We start from the raw sequence: 19,542 nt of genomic DNA on the forward strand, positions 1-19,542 counted from the left end.
AAACAGAGGTCTGGGAATTGCTTTCCACTTGTGAGCCCCTGGGTCTTTGTACCCAGGACAGATTTGACATCTCATTGCTGACTGTCAGGCCACGTCCAGTGTTCCTGGCCTGTGGCCAGAGGTGGATGTGAATTCTCCAGATGATCTGATCAGGAAAAGTTGCCATACCCCTGGGGAGAACGATGCCCCACCCAAAGCATGGCTTCCAGGCAACTGTAGACCCCTAATGCTTTGGGAAATCCAAGAGTAAGCACCATCCTCTGAGTTCTCCAGGATCCTTCTCAGACGTGAAAAGTTCTAGGGTGTCAGGCTTCACTTCCAACACCAAACATCTGCCTTGAGCTGATCTTGTCTTCACCAGTGCCTTCTTCTTCCCCATCCTCTCATAAACTGAAATTCTACAGCAATAATAATAATAAACGATAATAGCTGCTTTTTATTATGTCCCCCTCTGCACCAGATGTGGCAATTCATGGACAGCCACAAGTAGACATAGGTCTTAGCTCAAGTCTCTCGAAAGCGTCACTCTACTGCTATCTATCACACTGGTCCCCACAAGCGAGCCTCATGCACAGCTCTGACACCCTGACTTAAGCTCCCTCTGTCCCTCCTCTGGTGACACCACTGAAATGTAAATCTGGCCAGAGGGCCCAGGCACAGCGGAGGGGACCCCACCCAGAAAGCCCTCTCCCCATCATCTAGAACCCTGTGCCAGTTCTGAGCCAGTGTGCCCTAAGGACCTGGTGCAGACAAATTTTAAGAGGCAAAGGGATAGTGAGGATCAGCCACCTGTGGGCTGGGTCTTCTAGAAAGCCACTGTGGATGTGAGAACCCCAGTTTTGTCTTGCTTTGGAATTTTGCCTTTATATGGTCCTTCCCATTCACATATGCTGGCTGTGACTGGTTCCCCAACCCCCCCCCCCCCCAAATGAATGTAGAACTTTATGTTTTGTTTCTTATGCTGGGGGCAGGGGGTAGGGAGTCACACTGCCCATCCCAAAGCCTGACAGCCTAAAAATCCCCTTAGGACATCTTTGTCTTTTGAACAGTCTCCATGTGTCAAAATATGACAGTACAGACACTTTGCACATGTGGCCCTCCCCTTGCTCCCGCCCTCCTATCTTTCTGAGTCCCTGTGCTGCCCCAGCCTCCCTCGTTCCTGGATCTTTGGCCCTGGATAACTTGGCCTCTCAGTTTCTTCTCCTCCCTCACAGCTGGGTGGAAAAAAAGTATCATTACTCCAAAAGGTAAAGGAGAGGTGACATTAAATTTTTATTCCTGGATTTTTGTTGTTGTTATCATCATGATATCATTGAGTTTTCAACTTGCAAATATCAACAAGGCTACCTACCATCTTTGTATTTTTCTCTCCAAAAAATGTTAACAGCCGGAGAAATCACTGTTTGGTCTCCCTCACTCCACAGCTGCACTTCTTCTTATGCCCTTTGGTTATGTCCATATGAGCTCAAAAGAGATGAAAAGTCAAAATTTTCATTCCATTCTCAAGGTATTTCTCAGTATCTAGGTGTTTCTTGCTTCATAGCAAAATCCGAGTGGATTTCTCACCGTCCATTACACTGTCCCATAGACCATGTGACAGCATGGGCCCCAAGCACAGGCAGCATTGGTATTTGTTGCTGAGAAATGGTGCAAAGGAAACTGGTAGGCTCTGTTCTTGGAGATAGCTCCTTTTAGACCCAATCATGGTCGCTGAAAGTACCAAGAAATCTGGCTAAAATCAACATTAATAGCAGAATGCAAGTATGTTATCAAATTAGCTGAAACGAAGGGCATGAGGGAGTAATATCCTTTTGCCAGGGAAATAATGGTGGATAAGGCAAGTCTATTGCACATGTCAGGCCATGTGGGTCCCCAGGAGCAATGGGGCAGCCCTTGGCACCCAGAAGTGGCCTGGCAGAGTGGAAGAAACTTCAGTTTTGGAATCCAATAGCCTCTTTTAAAATTCTGGTTTTCTCCTATTGTAGGAGGACGAGGGCTAGTATTTTGACAATATGTTTTTTGGTTTTTTTTTTTTAACCTTTCTAAATATATGATTCTAATCCATCCTAGGCATCCATCAGCTCTGGAGACATTAGGATTTCTGTCAAAGGAATTCTAAGAGAGAAAAAGCAATTCAATATTCAGTTTTTGATATTCAAAATAGCATTTTCAACAAGACAGAAACCTTGTAACCTAAGCGATCACCTTAGAATTTTTCTACTTTTTGCTCTCTCAATTTTCACTCATCAGGGACCCTGCCCGGAGGACTCAGCTAACAGCGTCCAGATAGTCCTTCTGCTGATGGGCCAAGGCCAGGAATCTTGCTGCTCTGTAGCTGATGGACTATTTGACAGGGAAAATCCACCTCTTCTGTTCAGGGGACTTGGAGATAAAGGAGAAGAGAGAAGAGGAATGAGGGATTCGTGCTGTTTCTAGGAGTCTTATGCAGTGCTTAGCTTGGGGATCTCCAGAATTTGGAGGGAGGCAGGTCTACCTGCAAACTACCCCTAGGGCCCACATCCCCAGGTTACTTTGGAAGGAAGCATAACTGAGAGGCAGGACCTATATTGGCTTTCCAAAGCCTCCTGCCCTGTAGATTCCAGAACTCCCAGCCGCCAGAGGCATGAGGTCACAGCAGCCGCCTCCCCTGCCCCCTCCCCACTGATGCAGGGAGAAGAGCAAGGGAGAGGGAGGTTCTCTGAGAAACTGAGCTCTTCTATGCAAAAGAGACTGAGAATTCTCTAAAGGGACTATTTGGATTATTACATCAGACTAGGTTATAATCCAGAATGGACTAAATTATAGCTGCTGTTTTTCCACCACCCAGGAGCTTGTAAGGAAGGCCATGGCAATTAGAAAGCAAGGCAGTTGCTCTAGTGCATTCTAGGGGTAGTTTGGGGGGGCAGTTTAAGGACCCCACTGTGTGTGCTTGCACAAGTGGGTGTGCCTATGTAAGTCTAAGACTTGGCTTCTTTATGTTAGATGAGGATAAATAATAATCTCCTTCTCCATGGTCTCCTTGTGTATATAAGCAATAAGCAGCATACACATCCCTGGTTCAATTCAGAACTTGGCAGACTATATATATTTCCTTGCTGGTGCTGGAGAATGGGACTGAGAAGCAATGAGAAAGAACAGTGCAGTGCAGAGGTTGCTCAGCCCAGGGCCAATGCCCACTAGCTCCTTCATACCATCTCCTTCTCCACAGAAGAGCTGAATAGACACCCATCCAGGCTGCAGAAGATGGCCAGAGGTGGGCCTTTGAGTCTGATTTCTTTGCAAGTGCACATGACAGAGAAGAGCTGTGCATGGGACACCATGCAGCTACATAGCCCACAGGCCTGCTCCCATCTTTTCAAAGACCACCTTAGACAGCTACCCTCTCTCTACATGCATTACGAGAGCCCCTGGGGTTTGCTGGCCCCATGCAGCACCCAGAAAACCAGCGCAAGCTATGCTTTGCAAGAACTGATTGGAGGCTGAGTTAGAGTGTTGGCTCCCCAGTCCCCATTCAGCCTCTGTGCCCTGGTAAGACTATATTATTTTCTTAGCTCAAGTTGCTGTTTCCAAGACATTATTTCTCTACGACGAGAAAACAATATTAGGTCTTATGTAATATCAACCTCAATGAATCTGGAAGCGATCATGGAATGGGTGGATTTTTTTCTCTCCTCAAAAAAAAAAAGGAGAAAAATAAATTTGAGATTGTTTGCATATGGCTGAAAATATTTATGAACTATTCCCCTTGTTTCCTCATCACATATTTTACCCAGTGCATTTGTGTGTGGTACAGAATAAATCTTTATGAGGAGCAGAGGCAGAGAAGGGAAGAAAACAGTAAAAGGACAGGGTATCCATCAAGTGCCTGGGTGTTTGTTAGTGATCCTCAGTCTCTGGGTACCTCAGCTCCAGACTCACTTGCTGAGGTCACCCCATCCAGCTACTCTGAGGAAATCCTTTGGAGCAGGGGTTTCAAATATAAACACAGAAGGAATGAACATCTCAGGTCACCCTGTTTTATTTCACAGGCCCCCTCCCTCTTTCCAGAACATGAATGGTTTCATGAACTAGGTGCCATTAGCCAAAAGAGATCATTTGATTCTGTGATCCCAGATTGTGCCACCATCAGAGCTTGGAGTTGGCAGGTAGGAGAAAAAAGAGTTGACAGAGAATGGATGGGTGCTGCCATTTGTTATTTGGTAACTTGGGAGTGCTTTAGCACACAGGTGTGTTGCCTCAGTCTCCCTCTAACTGTGCCTGTCATAAGGCTCGTCACCAAGGAGGATCCCCAGAAAGCATGAGGGACAGAGCTATGGCTGTGCATTAAATAAGTAAGGAAAACAAAGCTCCAGGCTATTGATTTTCCCCTCTAGGGACTGACCTCTGAATTGAGGCTTCTTAGACTATCTCATTATCTACTGCACATTGAAATTTTTAGGAATATACTTACTAAGAGTATGGGGTGATTGACAGGAAACAGAATGATCACTATATTTGGTGATGCGAAGCAATAACTCCCGTTGACTCATTTCCTTAGTATGCACTGGGCACTGTATCAGGCACTGTCCCTGCATTTGCTGAGTTAATCCTTACAGTGGCCACACAGGAAGGTTAGGTATCTTTAGTTTCATTATTGCCATGAGAAAACGGAAGCTCAGGAAAGTGGAGGAATTTCCCAAGTTCATACCTAGTTGCAGGACCAGGCACCTAGGCAGGATTTGTAGAATCTAAGGTCAAAACAATATGTACAGATAAGAAAAATTTATAAATCAGACCCAAGACCTTGCAAGACACCTATGCAATCATAAGGGATCTTGATACTTAAGCATCTGCAACTACTGCTTATTGAATTTTGTTCAGAACTGGCCTTTCAAGGATCTTCAATCAGTGCTCTAGTCTTCTTTACCAATTTTTATGATTGTTCCCAGGCCAGTGACTTGGGTACAGACTTGAGCTGTAGCCTGCTCAGGTCTCCAAGGGGCACCTGGAATTACAACTTACAATGTCATATTTCCCTTCCTGTATCTCGTCACCTCTTGGATGATGTCAGTGGGTCAAATTTTGACAGGCACCCTGTTTAGTTTTTCTTTTTGTCCATTATAACCAAGATTTTGCAATAGTCTGTATAACTGAAAGGGGTAGAGGGATTTGAGGAAGCAAACAAATCAAGTACAAATCACAAGTGCTTCGGGGAGAAAAGCATAATGAGATGGTCTAGGACCCACCCTCCCTCTGCCGTTGCCCTTGAACAGTCTGGTAATCCCATCACAGTCTAGACAGTTGCTAAGGGGAATACAAGCATTTTTCCCAGCCCTGCTCATTCTGTTCTCCCAAACTGGAAACACAAAGCAGACGATGAAGCCCAAGTTCAAATGCCATACCAGGGAGGAGGAAGTATTGAGAAACTAACATCCAACCTCCAGCCGGTCTGCACACATTCCAGTAAGCACTCAATTGATTTTTCTTGGGCTAGTGTCATTCCATTGTCTCAAACAAAAAGCCTTCTGTGAAAAGACAAAAGCAGGCTGTGGAGGAGTGGCTACAGAAGGCACATCTGGGAAAATCAGAACAAGAGGACCGTCCCCTCAGCTTCTCCTCCTGCAGACAACATCCCCCTCATATCTGCTGGAAGGAGCATCAGGCCTGACTCCCATTATCTCCGTGGCAGGCTCTAAACCAAAGTCTGGAAAAACAGCCCTTGGGAATGGGGCTGAAGACACAGGTGCAGTGGCTAATGACCCGACCAGCCATTCCCTCCAAGGCCACCCTCTGTGCTCAGGTGGAATGTGTTTGTCAGTGCTCAAAGATTGGACTGTGAGATTCTGGGTGGAAGGACTTTGGCTGAAAAGTGACTTCCCACTGTTGTTCTTTTGCTCAGCTTATGTGTCTTAAATGAGTGACCTGGTACATAATCATTGAAACAAGTCAGTGAAATCCTTCTGCCACATCATCTTCCTTCTGATGTTTGTTCTTTGAGAGGTATCTCTGACAGGTGTTCAGGCAACTGGTGGACATTTCTAGTGGACACTGCTGCCTGGTAAGCTGGCCCTGCCATACAGGACAGCTCTGTATTGTAGACAACCTGCCCTAGATTACACCAGGGTGTGTCCTTGGTCCCCATTGCTCTCTGAGAGCAGTGCCACTCAGGGCTGCTCTCATTCCTATGCATGACACCCAGAGGTCTCAAAGATTAACCCAGAGTTAATGCTTCCACAAAATCTGGTTGCATCTCTATCCACAGAATTCTAAAGTTTTTTTGTTTACTTACTTAATAGCCCTTTCGTACTACAAAATTAATGTGTGGATTTATTGTAGAATATTGACAATATATAGGCAAGCAAAAGAAGAAAATAAAAGTTGACTAGGATTATTGAACTTCCAGAGATAAGCCCTGTAAAAACTTTGGCATTTATCCTAACTGCTTTGTTTCTCCTTTTATATATGTTTTCAAAAAAAAAAAAAAAAAAAGGCAGTGGGCAGGGTTTTCTAATGTTCATCATTTGGTTAGGGTTTGCTTTTGGGGGCCATTTAATACACTTGTCCTGCATCACGTTTATGGCGACCAGGTATTCTGCAGAGTGTGGTGAGTTGGCAGAATGAGGAGGGAGACCAGTTGGGATGAGCTACTCTATTCTGAAGATCCTTTGACTGTATCTAGTGACAAGAGAGTTGACTAAAGATCCTTCTTTTGCTCTTCTTTGCCAGCCCTTGAGAGAGGCCTGACCAAGGCACTGAAGAAACTGGATGACTACCTGAATACCCCGCTGCCAGAGGAGATCGACACCAACACCCGTGGGGACAATGACAAGGGGTCTCGGCGCAAGTTCCTGGATGGGGATGAGCTGACCCTGGCCGACTGCAATCTGTTGCCCAAGCTCCATGTGGTCAAGGTAAGGGAGGTCTATGCATGGGTGCTGGTGAAATCAACTGCATCTTAGACCCAGGTCACCTGTGTGGCTGTCAAGATCCTGGGCTCTGAAGACAGGTGAATAGGGACCCAATGTCAGCCTCTGCTGCCTGTGTAGCCTTTCTGAGCTTCCATTTTCATTTATAAAATAGGTATATACTGCTTACCCTAGGGTTCTTGGGAGAGTAATTATGGTGTGAAAGTGTCTAACATATTGTAAGGACTCAATATATAACAAATGCAATATCTTTATTGTAGATAATCATATCACTCCAAAGCCCTCTTCCTGGAGTTATTGCTGACCACACCCCAGCATCTCCCTTATGAGCCCTTGTGTGTCTTCATACATTTCTTTGTGTACAGATCTTGTAGCAGATCCCTGGGGTAGAAAAGCATCCTCTTCCTTGTCTATTAGCTGAAGAGATGGAGACAGCAGGGGCACTTCCTGGCTCTCATTGCCCTTACCATATGCAGCCTGTGTGGTGTAATCCTTTCCTAGACAACAAATCTTGGAACCTGAGATTCAGAGGCCACCTAAAATAATCTCCAAACCCAAACTGGTCTGCTTTCTGCTGAACTTGTGACAGGCTTCTGGGAAGCTGTGATGGCATATTTCTGGGTGGTAAGGAACCCTCTGCCTGGTGAGCCGTGTTTACCATTTTGAACAGCTCGGATTATTACAATACCCCTCCTTATATGGAGCCCAGGCATATCCCCTGTATCTCATTTGTTCTCTGGAACAACACAAAACCAATCTGCTGTACATCCCACTTAAAAAAAAGGAAATATATCCCCTAAAGTTCTCTAAACTAACACTTCTTCCCACATCCTTTTCTAACCCTCATTGCTTGCAAAAAAAAAAAAGAAAATGGTGTCTTACCATCTTGCTGTTTCCTATTTTTACACATGTCTATATCTTATTATCTCAGCCAGACAATGAGGGCCTTCTTCAAGCATGTTGATAGAAAGTAATAAATACTCATTATTTGATTGATCATTTGATCGCCACATGAGTAACCTTATGGTAGCCAGCTTCTTTCTACCCTGCATTAAGAAGATTCAGATTCCATCATTCCTCCTCAGGGTACATTATGCCTATTGCTTTTCAGCTGAAGACCTGAGCTAGTAATACAGGCTTTCCTCCAATCAGGCACCCCAAGCTTGCATTGCTATCACCTAGCTGTGCATGCACCAGTTTTCCCACGGGATCTTGGTCAGAGCTGGAAACCAGAAGGGAATCACGTGCCTATGGGTTGGGAAAATCCAATTTATTAATAGGAAGACGCTGGGCTCATGGCCAAGCCAATAGTCACTTGGAGGTTGTGTCAGTTAGCTTTGCATCACCATGACCAAAAAACCTAACAAGAACAACTTAAGAGAAGGGAAAGTTTATTTTGGCTCATAGTTTCAGAGGTTTAGTCCATTTCTCTGGGCCCATCATGAGCCCGAGCATCAGGGCAGAAGCACATGACAGAGGAGCACTGTTTCATTCATGGCAGTCAGGAAGCAGAGAGGCGAAAGGGAAGGGGCCACAGACAAGATAAACCCTTCAAGGACACACCCTCAGTGACCCACGTCCTCCAGCCACACCCGCCTGCCTATAGTTAGCATCCAGTTAGTCCTTTCAAACCAGGATGGACTGATTAGGTCACAGCTCTCATAATCCAATCATTGCACCTCTGAACATTCCTGCATTAACACAGGACCTTCTAGAGGATGCGTCATGTCCAGACCATAACAATGGTTTGCAAAGCTGTGTCACTTTGAAGTCATCACCTCCTGAATGCTCCACCCACCAAAGAATACTTATTCACCTTTTCCTGAGGAATAAGGAGCACTGTTAGGGACATTATGATCCCTGTTCAGTCACACTGTGGCAGAGCCACATAATGGAAAGATCAGGAAATCCAAGTTCTAGTCATATCTCCACCAACTGCAGCACGGGCTAGAGCAAACCATTCCATCTTTTTGGAATTCATCTTTCTTATGCCTAAAAGAAGGGGCATGGACTAGATTCCTTCCTGTTTCCTTTTTTGCTTGTCTCCTCTCTTATTCCAACATGTATCCGTCCTTCAGTGATGAATCATTTGTTGAATAAGGCAAACAAACAGCTCTCCCTGGCCACGTGCACCACCCCCTGATGTCTCCAACTCCTTGCAGCCCTCAGTTGACTCAGTGAATCGCCTGTCCTTGGGGGAAGTTCACTGGGTTGTTCTCAGAGGAGCCGGAGATCAGACGGAGGACGGCCTGCGAGGGAACAAAGGCTGGGCCTCCGCTCCTGTCTCCTTGGATTTCTGCTGATCCAGCTTATCAGATCCAGGGCCTGGCAAACCTCTGCAGAGCAGAAGGAGCCAGGAGGGAGCCAAGTCAGGCCTCCAGTTTGGCCTCAGATGCCAGAACTCACTCTGGGCTGTGGGAGCTAACCATTTTCATATGAAAGAGCAAATTTGAAACATGAGCACGAGGATTGCTGAGAACGTCAGAGCTGCGCGTGCATCCTCGCCCGCTGGCTCTGTGGAGCTCACTCTCAGCTTCTTGTCCATCCATGGACGCTGAGGTGTCCTGGTCCAGGCACTCACCAACAGCCAGGTTTGGAGAAAGAGATGGATAATGTGGCGATTTTGAGGGGTCCTAAATGATTCTTAGGGAGATGAGTGGACCCAGAGACAGAAATTAGTTTGTGAAATAATTCTCTTTGGAATTTGAAGGAGCCCACCTTCCAAATGTGGTTACAGTCATGTTTTTCTTTTCTGAGATAGATTTTAGATTTCAGGGGCAGGGGGCAGGGGCAACTGCCTTCCTTTGGGGGGACTCTCATCTTCATGCAGATAAGGGAGTTCCAGAAAGAGCTTCTTTCTGTAATTGAGGGGGAGAAGCAAGACAAAGTAGAGGACTTTGAACCTGAGGCAGCTCCTTAGGGCTCTCAGCAAGTCAAGGCCCCAGGGAAATTGTTCTCTGAGCAGCAATATTAGATTCATAATTAAGAACCCTGAGTTGGCCCATGTCTTAACATAGGTCTAAACATTAAAGTGGCAAGAACTACAGACAAGAGAGAGGCCCTGTGATAAATAGTCATGATTACTCAATAGATACCGGTGTCATGCATGTCCTGTGCAACATAGTCTAAGTCACTTCATTTATCTTGGTTTCGCTTTTCTCTTGTAAAGAAGCTTCAGTCTTTAAAATGACATGATTTTGGAGACTGGGGATGTGGCTCAGTGGTAGAGCCCCTGCCGAGCCTGTGACACCCTGGGTTCAATCCCCTGTACTTCAAAACAAACAAACTAGCAATATTAAGAGATTTGTAAAGAAACTAAATTAAAAGATACACTTTGTCTGATGTTCGCAAACCTGAAGTTAGTAAAGATTAAATACGACTCTTTATTGAATCCCTCCTCACCTAACCTTTCTGTGCCTTACTCTTCTTCTCTGTAAAACTGGAACATAATAAGCTCTTTCTTATGAAGTAATTTAGGGATAAATAAAGTAACAGTTCTTGAAGTGCTTAAAGCAGCACCAGAAGCAGAGCACAGGGTGAATGGGTGCTTGCTGCTGTTCATACCGGGGTTCGCATCATGATTGAGATTTTGGAGGGGTCCACAAATAAAGCAGCTGTGATTCCTGTCCTTGTACTCCTCACAAGCTGGGGAAGAGAAAAAAGGACACTAAGACAGTAGTTGGATTCAGGATAGAAGAGAGCTTAGGATTGCAATGGAATTTCCAAACTGGAGCATGTAAGGGGAACGAATGCATCCGCGTGGGAACATGGCACTCTGGCCACAGGCCCTTGTCATCCTCCCCTCGGCACAGCTTCCCAGTGGGGTCTGCACTGGGAAGATGAAAACACAGCATGGCTGCCCTGGAGGTTCTCTGAGCAGGAGGATCCCAGGGCCAGTGGCTTGGTGCCCTCACCAAAGAGAATCAGAAATCAGAGCCTCGAGAGTGATGCTACTCTCTGTAACCGCTACCTAACTCTCAGGGGCTAGAGGCAGAACCAGCTCATGTGTAGGCCCCCGTGCACAGTGAGGACCAGAGCCCTTTGTTGAAAAATGACCATGAACGTTCACATTTTGATGGCAGAGGATTAAATCAAGGGCAAGGCCCTTCTGAGCGTAAAGACCAGTGATGCACAAGTTACTTATCCAAAGCTGCCCTGGCTAGAGGAATATTCAAGAGACCACCCTGCTACCACTCACAGAGGAAATGCATGCAAATGGATGGAAGGTAGGCCTCAATGAATTGTAGGCGATAATGTTTATTGAGTACTTACTATGTCCCAGGCACTCCTCTAAGCATTCTATGTGTATTAAGTAACTTACTATTATAACACATGTCCTATTATTACCTCCATTTTAGAGATTAAAAACAACAACAACAACATAGTGCTCAGAGAGGCTAAGTAACATGTCCAAGGTCACACGGCTGATAAGTGGAGTCAGGATTATAAATCCACTCCACTGAAATCCAGAGCCCAAGCTTTGAAACACTATGCTACTGTTTAGTGTCAACACAAACATCACTTCCCCAGAACTCTTTTAGTTCATGTCCCCTGAGTGTGGCAAACCAGGTAGAGAACAGACATCATTATTTTCTCACTCCCACATCATAACCTGAACCTACATATATATTACAACATCTAACTTACTTTTTCTGTTGTTTTTTTTTTTTTTCGTCTTCGATGAATAATAATAGTTATGTACAAAAAGTGGACCAGGGAAAGATAAAATGAAAAAATGTCTCTAATTCTATCAATCAGACATAACCACTGTTGATATATTGGTATATACAAGTTTCTCCAAATGCTACACATTAAATGTAATAGTCTACTTGAAATGTTTTGCACATCACTGGATTCCTCTCAGCAGCAGCATTTTTAAAGACTCTCTGGTATCCCATAGTATTTATATACAGAAAGTATTTACCCAATTTATGGATTGTTGGACATTGGAGTTTATGTACTATTTTTTGCTATTCAGAATAGTCTTATGATCATAATTATGTGACTAAATCTCTATGTATATCCACAATTATTTCCTAAGGGAAAAAAAATTCTTAGAAGTGGAACCACTAGGTCAGAGGGAAAATGACACTTAAGAAACAGAAAATAAATACAGAGGCAGCGCTGCCCGCTTGCATTGCAAACGTTCTACTTCTGGTGCAAAGCGGTGCACCAAGGTGGTTTGTTCCCTGCACTCACATCGCCTCCCTCCTGTCATCTCTTTAGATTGTGGCCAAGAAATACCGCAACTACGAGTTCCCGGCGGAGATGACAGGCCTGTGGCGGTACCTTAAGAACGCCTATGCCCGGGATGAGTTCACCAACACCTGTGCAGCGGACAGCGAGATCGAGCTGGCTTATGCCGATGTCGCCAAGCGCCTCAGCCGGTCCTGAGCCCTGCCCATGCCCATCCTGATGCACAGGGCTCTACTTCTCCCCAAGAACTCCACTTTACAGACTCCTCTAATGCAATGCCTCCGCAAACTTTTTTTTTTTTTTTTTTTTTTTAATCAGGCCACATCTTGCTGGCATCACCAGAACTCCAGCCTGTGATCATCTTTTAAGGTCAGCGCCATCCCCTGCCTATCACGCAGGAATCTGGCAAGCACAGAGGATAGAAACTGACCACCTCTCTGCTGGCCGACCTGATCTGGGATGGGTGTATCTGGTCAGTTTGGACTGACCTGCCGAACGGTGACTAGTTCCATCTGCCAATATCAAAATATCACTCAGATGCTTTAGAAACGCACCCCACCTCTTCGTTCCTCTTCTTTGTCAGTAACTGTGAGGCCAAGGACAAATGCCCTTTGAGTTCCTATTAGAGAGAGATCCATGCCTTGGTAGAGGAAATGCAGGGAATGGGGGAGAAGGGAGTTGGCGGTGGATTGGGACATCTGGCAAACACACCACCAGTGGCTCACTGCTTCTGACACTGCTGTCCTTGGGCACTGAAGGCCAGATTGCAAAGTCACTTCAGACACATTCTCAATTCACTGCAGTGCTGTTGTGTGCCTGGCTGGTGCTGACCATGGGTTTTCCGTGTTGTCCGGCAATTTTCCAGGAAGAAAATTGGCATGCAATTCCAAACCAGGGTGCCTGGGATGGGGAGGCGAGACAGAGTAGTGTTGATGCCAAAAAGCCCACAGGGTCTAACCAGCCATGGGGTGTGCTAGCTTAGGAGTGGGTGTTTCATGGGCAATTTCATGCCTGGGTTTGCCTGTGCTTATCAGTGAGTGGCTTGTGGTTTGTGACAAAGCAGATGGGAGGGGGGAGGGGAGAGGGGTGAAGGCAAAGGAGTTTGGTATGAGGCTTGATGTTCCCTGGTAAACTTGGTCTTTTCTCCCTTGATCTAAATCTTGGACTGGAATATCATGTAACTCCCAACCTTATGGGAAGAAACCAGGAATTGGCCAAAAATATCTTTCCAGGTTTTTCCAAGTTGTACCTGGATGCAGGTGGGCTGAATGGGTGCCCTCAGGTGGCTGCTCGGGGCCAATTCGACTGAGGCCTCTGCTGGATGAGAACGACAACTTCAGGAAGTGGCATGATGGTGGACCACCTTAGGGAGAACATCCACACTGGGAAGACCATGTGGTTTAAACTTGAAGAAAAAAAAATGCACCCATCTGGGTTAACCTTGCTACCATCCACCAGACTCAGCTGCCAGATGAAATAAAGGCAACCATGTTCCAGCTACTTTTTCCCTCCTTACTCATTGTTTCCTCAAGTTTCGCCTCCTTAAGAGCTTACCCTGCCTGAGCATGGAGACCTGTGCGGAGAAAACGAAGAAAAATGAACCAATCATCAACTCCCTGGCCCACTGAATGCCCCAGGAGGAAATCCATCAGCCTCTGGCCCTCACCTTCCACAGTCCTTCCTTCCTCTCGCTTTTTGGTGGAGGGCGAGGCTCCCAAGTGCCGGAAAGCCCCTGGACTTGGCTCATTTCTCAGCAAGGGCAGGATAGCACGGTCCTTTCCATGGAAACATCAACAAATCCTAACCCAAGCAATCACTGGACCCGCCTGCCTCCAGGGAGCTCCAAAGAAAAAATAGGGCCCATTGATGAAACCAGGGGAGGAAGCAAGAGAGCTCTCCCCATTAGCCAACTGAGGAAGACCAGGTTTCTCAGGAGGACAATTTACAAGCCTGAGAGAGCTTTGAAAAGGCAGAATGAGTTGATTCATTTCCACCCTAAAGGAACCTTTCCACAGTCTCTCTGGAAACTGCCCCTGGAGATGTTTAAAATGGAGAACTGGTGAGGAAACACCCCCTTTTACTGTGAGGAGAGGCCCCAAACTGGACTTCTAAGGGCTGAGAGCTTGAATGATCCAGGTCTTATAGTTAGTGTGAAATCGAGCTGTTTCTTGGGAAGTTTTTCCTGATCTTACAGCATGGCCAGAAGAAAGGGGGTGGTTCACTCTCCTGTGCCCTCCTCTGCAAAGTCACCTGCAAAGTCACCCAGAGGGACCCCAGGGGGAGCAGCTGCCCAGCCCAGGGGAGTCCACAGAATGCTAAGGAGGCTGATGTGATATCAGAATCCAGCAATTGTCAAGTTTTTAAAAACAAACAGGCCAAACCAAGTCAATATTGTTCTTTCTAGATGTTCCTCCTATGCTTGAGTTGGTTTTACATAAATGGCAATATTTAGGCCCTGTGGGGGTATTTTGTGACAAATTATAACCATTTTAAAGAGGGGTAGGAGTTAGAGAAGGAAAGCTCTTTTGGGTACTTAATTCAAAAACACCTTTTTATTTCAGCAGTAGATCATCATATAATGCAACTGGCTATTGGCTTAGAGTTACATATGTAAAAATAACAATAATATTAATAGTACTACTTTCTAATTACTTTTTTTTCCCCAAAAGATATTTTTTCTTCAGTTTCTCCAGACTCTCTGGGCTTTGCCTTAACCTTGTCACATGCACAGTGCACCCTCTCTTAGCTATGGTGTGGTGAGGCCAGGAACCACCTTGGGGAGAACTGAAAACTTACATCTGGACTCGGTACTCCAGAGCTTTTGGGAAGGAGGTAGTCCTTGTGATTGGTCCTGAATGAATATCAGTCCTTCAGAATGCATTTCACTCATTCTGACACAGAAATAGGATTTACTTGTGTCGAGATCCTATTTCATTTTGTATTTATTTGTTTCTTTTGACTTTGACATCACAATTTTTTTGTGGAATAGGTTCATGGGAGGCAGAAGCAGAAAACTAGAGCCACACTCCAGTCACCCAATGACTCAATTATAGAGTTGAAATGACCAACCTCTTCAGGACTTCCTCTTAGATTGGTTAGCCCAGAAATAAGGGATTGGATAAGATTTTAATAACTATCTAAGATGAGCTGTGTAAGTAAAATCTTAATTGATCCAGAGCACAGTTCCTTCATCTCCTGACTAAGGAAGACAAGTCTCTGACAAATTCAGAGTCACAGACATGGATATGACTCTCCTTTTAGACAAGAGGTCTGGAAGCCACCTGGTACCACAGAAATGAGTTGAAATGTGGAAAACACAGTCAACCAGCTTTTGTGACCACAGGACCCCAAAGTAGTTTCATCTTCCCAGGAAATGGCACTGTCTCTCCTCCCGCTGACAGGGCCCTGGTAGGATCTTGATCTTCACATCAAAGAAAAGCCCTCCAGCCAGGTGGGTGGTACATGCCTTAGCTCTACCTGCCCAGGAGGCTGAGGCAGGAGGATTATGACTTCAAGGCCAGCCTGGGCAACATAGTGAGATCCTGTCTCAAAAATTTTTTGCAAAGACATACTGGAAGTGGTTTCCTGGGCTGTATTTCCTGGCACTTGTCAAATGAAGCAACAGAAGCTCTTCACAGCCCTGTGCCTGGTGGTGGCCACTCTGTGGATGACAGTACCCAAGGGTCTTAGAATGGAGAATATCTGGAACAGAGAGAGCTTGACCAGCTCAGAGGCCCAGGAATCAGCAAGGCCTAGATAAATAGAATGAATAAGGAGACAGGCAGGAAGGGCAGGTGTGTCTAGTAAGAATCTACCCTCACTGTGAGGATCTGCTCTAAAATTAAATGGATCTAGAAGCAACAGGTGTCCAGTAGGTGCCTCTGTGGTTCACCTGCATCCCCCCTGGCCAGGAGCCAGTTTAGCTGCACAGGGGATCAAGACACTGGTGTCGCCTTCCTTGGAAAGAAGAGATGCTCATGGCTAAAACTAAGTTCAGTGATTCTCAAGGTATCACTTTCCTGTTTGGTTTTTCTACCACATTAAGAAGAATCTGAAGAAAGCATTAGGAAAAATGGGTCCATGTGAAGCATCTGATTCTGACGTCAGGAGAACGTAAGTGATCTCGTCCTTGGCCTTGGGGCCCTCTGCACACAGCCCGGGGCCTTGTGTCCACCACTTTCTACCGCTCAAATAAGACGGCTTGTATCCTCCTCCTGCTACACATTCTTCTCCCCTGGTCAATCCTTGCTCAGCTTAGTTTCAGGGCAATTTTCTCTCCTAATTAGGTATGATCCAAACTGTGCATAATGATATTTAATGTGATTTAAGGAAATAGATTCAAATCCCCCATCCCACTACCAAAAGTAAATAAAATGTTGCCTAATATAAGGTTTGGACTAATCTATTTCTATAAAAGTAATCTAGGGTTTTTTGTTTTGTTGTTTCATTTTGTTGGCAAAACATAGTTTTAAGGATCCAATCATCTAAAGTATTTTACATATAGTTAGAGATTTCACAATATTAACTATGCATATATTTAAAATATAAAATATCCAGCTGATGTTTGAATTTGTCATATTTTCTGGCCACCCGATAGTTCTGTTTTATAAGCTGGGGAGTTGACTCATTTAGCAAAAGATGCTTAGCTTTTATAAAAGGACAAGCATTTCATTTTATAAAGACACTCCAAGTGATAGTTACTTGATTTTCTCAAGACCTTTAACTGTGGTGATAAAATAACAGGCCTTGCTTTCAAGCCTTAACAAATGTAAAATGCCTTTTAATAAAGACATAGCTGAGTGTTTTCCTCATGACTCTGAACCAGTTATAATTGTTTCCAGTCTTGATTGGTATTGACTGATTTAAATAAAGTTGGCTTATTTTCAAATATTATAAAAGTGATCATCAGACTCCTGATTTGAGGTGGGGATTTTCTATGTTGTTTTAAATCACAAGTATGAAATCTCTCTCTTCTTCAAATAAAGGTGACTTTATTTTTCCCAGTACAAAAAAAAAAAAAAAGATGTTCATCATAAAAAATCAAAAAATCAAAAACAAATAAAAATATATGGAGAATAAAAGGAAAAGCAAAGAACTTAGGAGCCAGTCATCCAAACACCATTTTTTAAACAAGGCTAAAAATTTAGCACCTGGATTAGGTAAGACATGGTGGCAATATTCCTTCCTGCTTCTCATTTCCTATCTGTACCGTCACACGTGAGGTAGGCCAACAGTGACAATCCAGGTCTGATTAAAGAAGACCTTAAAATCTCAGTCTGCTTGTGCCAAGGCTGTTTCTGGGACTGAGCCCCAGCAGCCTCCCTGGCCTGAGATTCCAGCATTAGCACCACATTTCTGACTCTGGGTTAAACTCACTAAGTTCTACCCAAAGCCAGCATAAGGTCCAGATGGGCCCTTGATGAGCATTCAGACTGCTGAAAAGGGCCAAGGTCTTGGCATCCTCCATGCCATCACAACAGCTTCTCAGAAGCTTGGAAGGGATGAAACAGTTGTCTCTGGAGTGAATCTGGACAAGAGGGGCAGCCTGAGCTCAGGTACAGCAGATATGGCTGATGGTTCTCTCCCCACCCTGGCTACCAGCATCATGCTTGGATAGAGCTCTGGTTAGATCCAGAGACACCTCTCACTCTTCCTACTCCTCCCACCAACCCTCCTGCCACTCAGGCAAGTGTGATTTCATTTCCAGTGCTGGGGTAAATCACAAATGACCCAAACCCTTCTTCAGATTGTGGTTGGTTTCATAGTGGGCTCCTGACCAAGTTCTGCTCAGTATTCTAAGAGGAGATTTGCTCAGATGCTTCTGGGAAATTTCCCCCGTTGTTAAGAAAGTGAGTTTTTAAGTCACTAATTTTGGTGGTGATTCTGGAGGTAGGTATGAGGCCTAGATTGCTGCCACTCTCTGGGGATCAAGATGGACTGGCCTTGGAGACCAGGCAATACCATATGCTGCAAAATGCAGCAGAAACAGGGAGAGAGCCTGGATCCTTGAGTAGACCACTGAATTGCTGAATCAACAAACCCTGAAACTGGTCTAACTCTGGATTTCCTGTCCTGTAATTCATCCCAGATTGTTTGAGGGTGGGTTTTTTCTTTTTCTTTTTTCTTTTTTTCCACTAGTGGCCAAAGGCATCCTAAGTGGTGTAATGGCCAGGCTTCTTGTTCCTAGCAATTGGATCATCCCATGCTTCATGTTTGAATGCAGGGATTGCTCTACAAGTTGACCCAGGCCTGGGAGCACGGGAAACCTCATCTTTCTTGGTCTTGGTGTCCTTAACTGCTATGAGAATACCAAAGGACCAAGGATGATGGTGACTCTGTCTAGCCTTGAGGAGACCTGAATTCTGTTCCAAGAAGCTTCCAAATTGACCTTGGAAATGAAAACATCTCATTAGACTCAAAGGTGGTATGAACTGCATCTCTTTTATGTCTAGTAGCTAGGACCCGAGAGTCCCTAATTTTACCTTGTGGAAATGAAATAGAGTATCAGCTCATGATTGAAAATAAGGAGATCGGAACTCTAATCCTAGGTCCATCCATCACTACATTACTGTGTGAATTTAGGCAAGGCCCCTTTTGGGAGTTAGAAAGTCCCCTTGTCTAGAGATTATATAATCTCTGATGAAGGGTACTTATTGGAAATAAAGGGTTATTTCAAGTGGAATGGCATTCCAGCTGATTAGAACATGCAATCTATTGGAAGCCTCCTCTGTGGTCTTCTTTAATGAAAAGAAGCTGATCACCAGAAAACACATGGATATCATGTATTTGTCTATGTGGGATTTTTTCCCTTTGAAGTAAATTTCAGGGTATAACTTGGAGTCAGTTCCCATGATATTTGTCTCCTATCATCTAATGTATGCAGTGAAATCCAAGTCTATATATAACAAACCTAACCCTGAAGTCCTGCAATGGGGCTCATCCAGATGCAGTTATTTATACAGAAAGTAAAGCAGACTCAAACTTTGAAAAAAAAATTGTCAGTAAGGAAGGTGAATAAAGGGGTTGGGGTTGGGGCTCAGTGGTTGAGCACTTGCCTGGCATGTGTGAGTCACTGGGTTCGATTCTCAATACCATATGTAAATAAAATAAAGATCTATTTTATATATATATATATATATATATATATATATATATATATATATATATATGATTCTCAATACCATATGTAAATAAAATAAAGATCTATTTTATATATATATATATATATATATATATATATATATATATATATATATGAAGGTGAATTTAAAACAAGCTTTTAGTTTAACTAGAATATCTCAGTGCCCCAAACTTCCTTTATATTTATATGGGCTTTGGACCACTCATGATGTATAATAGAGATACTGTAATAGAGACCAGTATAGAATCAAGGAGTTTTGCATTTATGAGGCAGTACTTGGTTTCACACCAACTTCTCTCT

At 44.4% G+C, this 19,542-nt stretch overlaps 1 protein-coding gene across 2 annotated transcripts in view; it reads left to right on the forward strand.

Annotated features, from left to right (window-relative positions):
- Clic5 (chloride intracellular channel 5) overlaps positions 1 to 16,999 on the forward strand; it is a 148,644-nt gene extending 131,645 nt beyond the window's left edge. For both annotated transcript variants that reach the window (XM_027950527.2, XM_027950528.2), the window contains exons 5-6: positions 6,706 to 6,890; positions 12,132 to 16,999. In XM_027950527.2, coding sequence (XP_027806328.1) covers positions 6,706 to 6,890; positions 12,132 to 12,299 — 353 coding nt within the window. In that variant the 3' untranslated portion in view covers positions 12,300 to 16,999. The remainder of the gene's footprint in view (positions 1 to 6,705; positions 6,891 to 12,131) is intronic.
- The last annotated feature ends 2,543 nt before the right edge of the window (positions 17,000 to 19,542 follow it).

This window comes from Marmota flaviventris, chromosome 6, assembly GCF_047511675.1.
Source record: "Marmota flaviventris isolate mMarFla1 chromosome 6, mMarFla1.hap1, whole genome shotgun sequence".
Taxonomy (NCBI): Eukaryota; Metazoa; Chordata; class Mammalia; order Rodentia; family Sciuridae; genus Marmota; species Marmota flaviventris.